The sequence below is a fragment of the Juglans microcarpa x Juglans regia genome, chromosome 1S (assembly GCF_004785595.1).
Source record: "Juglans microcarpa x Juglans regia isolate MS1-56 chromosome 1S, Jm3101_v1.0, whole genome shotgun sequence".
Taxonomy (NCBI): Eukaryota; Viridiplantae; Streptophyta; class Magnoliopsida; order Fagales; family Juglandaceae; genus Juglans; species Juglans microcarpa x Juglans regia.
Window position 1 is genome coordinate 13996592 of NC_054595.1, and position 8787 is coordinate 14005378.

At 35.2% G+C, this 8787-nt stretch overlaps 1 protein-coding gene across 1 annotated transcript; it reads right to left on the reverse strand.

The window, feature by feature from the left end:
* Positions 1–7744: 7744 nt before the first annotated feature.
* On the reverse strand, positions 7745–8456 carry LOC121245780 (uncharacterized protein At1g05835). The gene is made up of 2 exons (XM_041143644.1): positions 8288–8456; positions 7745–8207 (listed from the first exon to the last, which is right to left on the reverse strand). The coding sequence occupies exons 1-2, from the start codon at positions 8352–8354 to the stop codon at positions 7900–7902; spliced, it is 375 nt and encodes a 124-aa protein (XP_040999578.1). The 5' UTR covers positions 8355–8456; the 3' UTR covers positions 7745–7899.
* Between the last annotated feature and the right edge of the window lie 331 nt (positions 8457–8787).

Below are 8787 nucleotides of genomic sequence, written 5' to 3' on the forward strand. Positions count from 1 at the left end.
GAGAAGTTTTGTGATATATTTGAAGATCCTGCATATCAAGTAATTTCATTGCTATTTTTCTTTATGGTATATGATAGATGCATTAAACAAATATAGTAATAATGTTGTTTCTTTTTTTGTAGTAATGAAGTGCTGTAAACAAAACAAATAGAGCAAATTTAACTATACACCATCATGCGGGTTCTCGATCTTTTCTTCCACTACAAAAAAAATTGGTAACGTTATACTAGTCCCCGTTAAATATTAACATATCAAAATCTGTGATTGAAGTTATAATATAGATTTTCCTTTTGCAGGAACAAGAAAGTCCTACTGCCTAACTCAATTGTATGCTAAATCACATACAAATCATGATGGTGTTTGGACTAGTCCTGAAACAGAAGCAATTATGTAAGTTTAAGTGTTTTATTTGTATTGTCTAATAATATTTTTGTTATTTATACTATCTCTAATGATTTTTTTATAGGACAAGATGATATCACTTATGAAAACTGTTGCAGCTCCATCTGATGAATCCTTTGTGAACAATGTCAAATGTTTTCTTAGGTTCTTGGACTATGTTCTGGATATTTGAAGGGCTTAGAACATTGCATGAAGCCTTCCTCAGCATCATCATCCTTTTCTCAACTCAGATCGAATAACAACTCTCGAAAATTAGTGGAAGCAAGGCTCGAGATCGAACATTTGAGGTCCAAACAAAGAGAGTTGCAGACTCAATTAGATCAGACATCGGATATAGAGGCAAGATTATAACAAAACATGCAGAAGAAGCTAGAGATCCAAAAAAAATTCGAATAGTGGCAATTAATGATGTTCTAAAACTCTATGCCACCATAATCCTAGAATTTATTTTCTTTAGTGATGTTTTAATTACAATATTTAATATTATTTTCATATTTTGAATTTATAGTTTACTGTATCATGAGTACCATTCGCACGTAAAATACTCAATTTGAACGGTAATTTACAATTTATTACCATGCGAAGCATTTTAGTTTTCGTTCAAACTACCAATCAAAATCATTCGAATGACTTGAGAACTGTCAATTTTGTTTGAATATATTAATTTTCTGTTCAAACAGACTTCATGTTTGAACATTCGAACAAATAATAGTTTGTTAAAATACATTTGTTATCATTCGAATGTACCATACACCTTTCGAACAAAAACATTAAACCACCCGTTAGAGCAGATGTTTTCAATTCGAACGTATATAAATCGTGTTCGATCAAATTATTTTGTTCAAACATAAATATATCTGTTCAAACAGAAATAAACTATTCAAACACTCCATCCATTCAAATAGGATCAAATAAATTTGTGTCATTTGAATCAAATTTTGATAGAGTTCGAACAGATACCTGACTGTTTGAACAGAACATGTTCCATTTGAGCAGGTATTTTGGACGAAAACGTTTTATCGCAAAAGAATATTCCCATTCGAACGCTTTCGACCAGTTCCGCCAGATTTGTCCCAAAAAGTATTTTTTGGGACAAAATTTAAATTTCATCTCCAAAAATTTTTTGAGAATAACCTTTTGGGACGAAAATGCCATTTTTTGTAGTGATATTTTATTAAATTGACGATGCAGCCATGGAAGGAGAGTTAATAGCTGCTTTTATGCATAATTTCTTTCCTTTGTTTTTTTTAATAGAAGCTTTTATGCATAATTGCAATTTGGCAAATGAATAATATTATTTTCCCACAATTCACAACGAGATCGAATCATATTTCCAGTCGTAAATTCCATTATTTTTCGCAACTAATTTTGTTCGAAAAAGTCACGACTGTTAGAAATACTCTTTTTCCACCCATTTTGGGGGTTTTCCACCAAAAGTGGTTGCAGAAAAAAAAAAAACAATATATGTTGTAGTGAATATAGTAGATTCCACTCGTGACTTTTAGTGGGTTTTAAGAGTCTTTGAATAGGGTCCACATTGAATATTCGGTCGACCGAACTCTAGGACTTAGAGTGAGATAGATAGATACATAAAATGAGACCCATAAAATTTATTGATCATTTAAATGTTGTACAAGAAACTCACTTAAACATCTATAAATATTGTGAAGTCTACTTCATGGTGCCAAATGATTATTGTCACATATTCTCAAAATGGTACCAAATGATTGAGGTCATGCATATTCTCAAAATGGGAAGCAAACTTGTGATCAATTATATATTTATTTCATCTTCCACCGATGTGGTACCAATTGTTTAATGGCACATATATATCGGGAATGATGAAAAGAAGATGTTTAACAAATTATGTATAATTGTATAAAGAAAAAACTTGTGACTCAGGCGTTGTTTGGATTCAAAAAACATCTCAACTTATCTCATCTAATCGTTACAATTTTTTCAAATTTTTAAGCAAAATACAATAAACAATTTAAAATTTTCAAATCCCAAAACAACAATAATATTAAAAAATAATATTCTAACAATATGTTATTCAACTTTCATCTTATCTCATCTTATCTCAATTCACTATCCAAACCTCCTTAAAATGATCTGGAAACACTCACTATAAAACTGATTACTACGAAATTCTTAATGTTGTAGATAAATTAAACAGCTAATGTTATGTAACACCCGAGATCAGCATCAATCTGCTTTCTAAAATTTCTGGATTTATGCGTATGGAAAGCTAGTTAATTTGTCGAATATTTATATGGGCCGATAAATATTTTTCAAGAGACAAGTTGGAATATTGTAGAGTTTTGGTTTAAGGCCCAAAACTTAGAAAATATTCATTTCATTTATTTATTTATTTTATTTACTACCATACTTAGACCCAAATGTTTTTGAAATGGGCCAGAAGCCCAAGCCCGTGGGAACTTAGGATCCGAGTCCATGTGATACACGTCTCCACACTCATGCACTAATTCACGTCTCTCCCTTTTGTTTCTCTAGGGTTTTGTTATCAGTTTTTATTTCTATATTTATGCGCCTTAAACACGTCCTGCTCACTTCTCTTCCTCCTAAACACAAGACCCCATGGCAAAACAACAACCTCTGCCCTCCTAAACCACGAAGTACGTACACTGCCATAAAGATTGTAAACACAGCGTTGCGTTGCATGCCCCTCCCACTGTCCAATTTCAGTGTCTGTCCTCACCACCACGTGAAGCCCAGCAGCCAGTTGTCCTAGCGTCAACCATGGGACCACCGTGGAACAGCCGCTGCCACCAACGTCCACCCAATCAATAACAACCCGGGCACACCTCCTCCTTGACTCCACAACCCAGCCGTGGAGGGTGCACCCTTGCAGAAACCGTAAGTCAGATCACCGTGAACCACCCCCATTGTCAAAGCTCCTTCACAACCCACAATTGCTGGCCAGCTACCAGATCCAACCTTGTATCCACCGTGCAAGGAAGCCACCAAGTCACCTGCAGTCACACGGTGAACCTCTATTTTTCACAACTAAAAACAGAGCAATACACGTACAACAACTCCTCCACGCCGGTTGCCTCAGCCTCAAGCAACATCACTGCCCAGCCATAGAGCTCACCACTATCGACCTCCACCTAGCCCTTTGGTCTGCCGTGCGCCACCTCAGGCTCACGGTGAGCTTCATTCTCTCTCGCACTGAGCTCTCTCTCCGTCTCTCTCTCTTTTTCTACGTAAGGTTCCTCTCTCTTTCTCTCATTAGTTGGTCTCTCTCTCTAACCAATGTTCTGCCACCGCCCCCACCACCGTAAACAACCACCTAGCTCGCCGCCTTCATGCCGTCCATCGCTCGGTGAGTATGGCTCCATACGAATTTATACTATGATATATATGAACCTGTCATTTCCAAAAGGGTCCTTATGTGTTTTGTTTAATCCCTAAAAAACCCTTATCATCAGACTAATTATAGGTTTATCATGTTTTGGTCTATATATATTAGTAGGTTTTGTTTTAAAATATAAGATTTTATAAAGGAAATAGAGAAAGATTTGAGATATTATTAGTGATAATATATAAATTTTAAGAAGTACATAGTAAGTGCAAAATTTTATTTAGAGATCTTTAAAGAGAAACTAATTAGTCTATTTTTATTAAATGAAATTTTTACTTCCTAACTTTTAATCAGTTTTGTTATAATTATGTTAAGAGAATTTTTTTAAACTAGAGATGTATTTTTGTGGCATAGTTGTAGTTAGTATAATATTATTATGCAATTTAGAAATGACTTAAAAGTATAATAGTGAGAGGAATTAAGTGGATATTGATGGTTTTAGAAAATGATGATATTTTAAGAATTATGAGAATTTTAGGTTTTGTGGATTTAAAATAGGTTCTTTTAGTATTTTAGGTTTAAATATCGAAATACGTGGTTGATTTGAAATTTACGGGAATTACTTGATTATTTTATAGGTGACAATTGTTAATTGTTCGACATATTTTAGGAAAATTCTAAAGGGGCTAAGAAGTCCAGGTAAGCGAGGTTCCTATGCTAGACTTTGCATTAAAATAAAATGAGCTGAGGTTGATTTTTGGAAAATATACATATTTGGTTATGAAAATAAATTTGAACTACCCCAGTTATTTGTTCTGCATTACTCATGAGATTCTGTTTAAGAAGAAAGTGTTTTCTGTCATGACTGGTGTAAACATGAGCTTATTTTTGACATTTTGTTTCTGAACTTTGAAAAAGAGAGCAAATATGAAATTTTGTGCATAAATTATGTTGTGATATGATTTTGTTCTCTTCTGAAGATTTTCTGTACTCTGATATAATCTGATGTGATTTCTGAAAAAACCTCTGGCATAACATTTTGTTTCTGTTTCTTTTCCGTTCTGACCTTACCACGGGTGTAAAACTGTGGTCTCTATTCGGGTTGGTATCAACTTTTCTATTTCTGATGCACCCACTTTGGAAACAAAGTGGTTCTGCGTGGTCTTTCCTATGTGCACACTCGGGGCTCCGAGAATGAATAAGGGGAAGATTCACATTCTATTTCTACTCGGTTAGCTACCGAGGTTTGCACAACCCTACCACGGGGGTTAAATATGATATTTGTTCTGATATGATAAGATAAGATTTGATGTTTCAGTTTATGCTATGCCAAAGGGATTTTGATTACGAATATTTTTAAATTTTCGCTTTGATATTTTTGATAACACGTTCTGACGCTGCATTTTGAAAACATTATTCTGATTTTGCATTCTGAAAGAAAATATTTTGTTCTGCATTCTGAACTCTGTAAATGTTCAAGTTTATACACTAGTATATGTTCTCTGCTTACTGAGTTGTTGATAACTCACCCCTTATCTCCAAACATTTTTCTAATCATTTGAATATTTCTGCTGAGGATCAAGAATATAGAGCATGGGTGAGATGAGTTAAGAATGATGGATTAAACATAGAAGGCTTATATGAGTATTGAGGATTTGTATTCAGTAAGCTTGTTATGCTCTAATGATGTGGTTTGTTGGGAGGTTGATGTTTATATTAAGATTTTGTATTGTCTTAAATAATTATACTGGAGTAATTGTTGTAAATTAATGAGTATTTCATGCGATAGAGAAAAATTGGAGTATGTACTATGTGGTTGGAAAATGATTTTTAGGTATTAAGAACTAACTCTCTGGACCTTCGGGATCGGGGCGTTACATGTTATGCTATCATCTTATAGTTTCTTTTGGATGGACATGAAAGTGGAATGGAACATGGGAGGGATATTTACATCCCTCTCGGGCCCGGCCGAGCTTATCTTAGAGGCTCAGTGATTAGTGGTACAGTCAGCCCATGCATTGCGTAAGGAAGAAGAAGGCCCAGGGCCTGCGCAGGAAATTGGACGACGTGAAAAGGTAGGACATCACCTACCCTAACACTACCCTGCAGATGCACGTCATGATAGAGTCACGCTGCATTTAAAGATCGAATACAGGACATGGAGAGAGATCACAACAAGACCTCCTGCCCCTAACAGAGCGCACGAAAGGTGGCTGCACCCACCCACCTACACTAAGGAGTGGCCCTCGGGCCACGCGGCATTAAAGACAACGACGTTGTATCCTATTTGATAGACAAGGACCTTTGACACATGATATAAAGTGCTATCTTGATGAGCAGTATAAAAGCCTAGCACCAAATTAGAATTCGAACTTATGTTCTCAAACTTATGGAAATTCTCTCCAAAGAGCAAAAAACTGACTTAGACATTCGAGGTGACCCTTCAATCCTGATCCCCCATTCTCTATGTCACAGGTGAACGAGCCCAGTACCCAATGTGCAAAATATGTCCTCAACTAGTTGGTTCCCACTATATTCTCTCTTCTGCTTTCAGTTTGAATACTCGATGCTCTATATTTTTGTAGTTTCTAGGTATGCTGATGTACAATATTTTCACTGAAATGCTAATTTTCATAGAAAAAGAAAGCTATTCATCGTCATTTTCTCATCCTTTGCTTTGGTATTAAGTGATTTAAAAGAAAACTTATTTTATTTTTATGGGATCTTTGTAGGCTTAATAATAATTTACTCGAACAGTGACAAATTTGAAAGAAGAAAACTAGACAAAAAATTCGGCCGACTCTGCACTACTAAGTTCATATTGTAGTCTCATCCAAATTTGGAAAGCTTGTATGGAGAAGTTGACTACATATCAGAATTTAAGGAGAAAGCATGTTATTGATGATGATGATGCATGTGTGTTCTGTGGGAGAGAAGAGAGGATGTTGTTCATGCTGTTTTTATTGTCCTGATGTGAGACAGATGTATTTAAACCACATCAAGCTGTACAAAAATGCTGATTCTAGTTAGAGTTTTTGGGATTTGGCTAATATGGCTCGAGAAAGAGGGTCAAAGGAGGACTTAGCTACTTTTATTGCAATTGCTTGGGCTCTTTGGTATAGAAGAAACAGTTTTATATATGAGTAGGTCCTTCTTGAAACACAAATGGTGGTTAATAATGCTCTATCTCTGAAGTTAGAGTTCAAACAACTTTTGGTTTTTTATGTTTCGTAGAATCACATTAAGAAAGTTCTATCTTGGAATTCTCCTCCAATATGAACAACATACAACTGGGGTGGTAGTGCTTCTTCGAGATCACAATGGTGATGTTCTAGTTGCTTGTAGTAAAGTGGAAAGGGAGGTAGCATCTTATGAATTTATTGAGGCTATTGCTATGCTTAGAGGATTGCAATTGTGTGTCCAATGGGGTGTTCCAAAGTTAATGCTTGAAACAGATTGTTTGCTTCTTGTGAATGCTTTGAATAATCTTACTTTTACTTCAAGATATTCGAATAATGATGACTTGCTTTCAAGTTCATGTTTTGCACGTAAACAGGCTATGGAATACTGCTTTACATTAGTTGGCCAGGCATGCTTGGAAGGTTAGTGATATTGAAATATGGTGGGATTTTTGTCCTTCATTTGTAAGTCAAGTGTTTGATTTGACAAAAGCAATCTGTTGTGAGGGCTTATTTGATTCAATGAATGAGATGTTGGTTATAAAAATAAAAAAAATAAAAAATAAATTATTGTGTATGAAGATGATGAATTTAGGACGATTTTTCATAGCTATCATACAGTACCCCTGGGGATCAGTCCGAGCACGTGACCTAACTAGTAAACCTTTTGTTTGATCTTAATTGAGGGTTCAAATGAATAAGTAATCCCGCCCTTCACTTCTCAGCACAAAAATTCATTGTCTTGGCATTGGGTATTCAGAAACTAAGTTCTGACTAATCGTGAGGACGTACTGATCTTATGGACTTATGTAAAGAATTTACTGTAAGTGCACATCGATAATTAAAAAGGAAATTCATTGTCTTCTTTGGTTAGTACATATAGTAATATGTAGGATACCAAAACATAAAAACATATATAGATGAGGTGGTATAGAACAGTAACACCCAAAAATAAAAACTAGATTAGATCCCAGGTGGTATGGCAGCGGACTGTCACTCGCACTGAAAAGACCAGTTCGTTGGATGCATGACAAACATGTGATGAGAGTAGTTGAAAGAAAAAGTCTGCAAGGGTGCCAAAGGCAACCCAGCGTTGAGGACACAGTCATCAAAGCCTATCACTTTGAGCAGCCTGGGACTCACCAAACGTTGAGGAAAGCTTCCGCAGTTCAAATGAACATTGATGATTGGGCACATAGGGCACTTGTTCTGCACTTCCACCATGAATTTTGGAGGCTCCCCGAACCCCACCTCTGTCTGATTCACTGTTGGAGAATTTCCTGCACAATTTGCCCCCAACCCTGCAATTTATTATGTGTAGCAGCTTGTTAGCACGGAGAGAGAGAGAGAGAGAGAGAGAGAGAAGAGAGAGGAGACAGACCTTGGTTTAAGAGGCACGAGAATGTGAGGAAAGTGGAGAGAAGCTTGAAAGCTGTTCGGCTTTGCATTTTGCAGTTCTGTAGAGAGCCTGGGCGGGGAGTTTTCGTGGCTGCATTGCCATGTTATATAGACCCCATGGATAGTTCGAACGACTTTTAACTCGTTTAGATTAAAAAAATGTTCATATCATTTTATTTTATTATTATAATTTTTTTAAATTTTTATATAAAATATAATAAATAATTTAATTTTTTTAAATCTTAATTTAATTTTTTAAATTTTAAAATAATAATAATATTAAAAAATAATATTCTAATAATATTTCTTTTTAATTTTTATATTTTATCTAAAATTATTTCATCTCATCTATTCTCTTCGTCTAAACAAGTTCTTAATAAGTTATTTTGCATATAAAAATAAAAAAGGGTACATTATCGACCCGATAGGAACATGATCATTTTCCCGGGAATCGTGCAAAAAATTACCCCTAATTGCACTGTT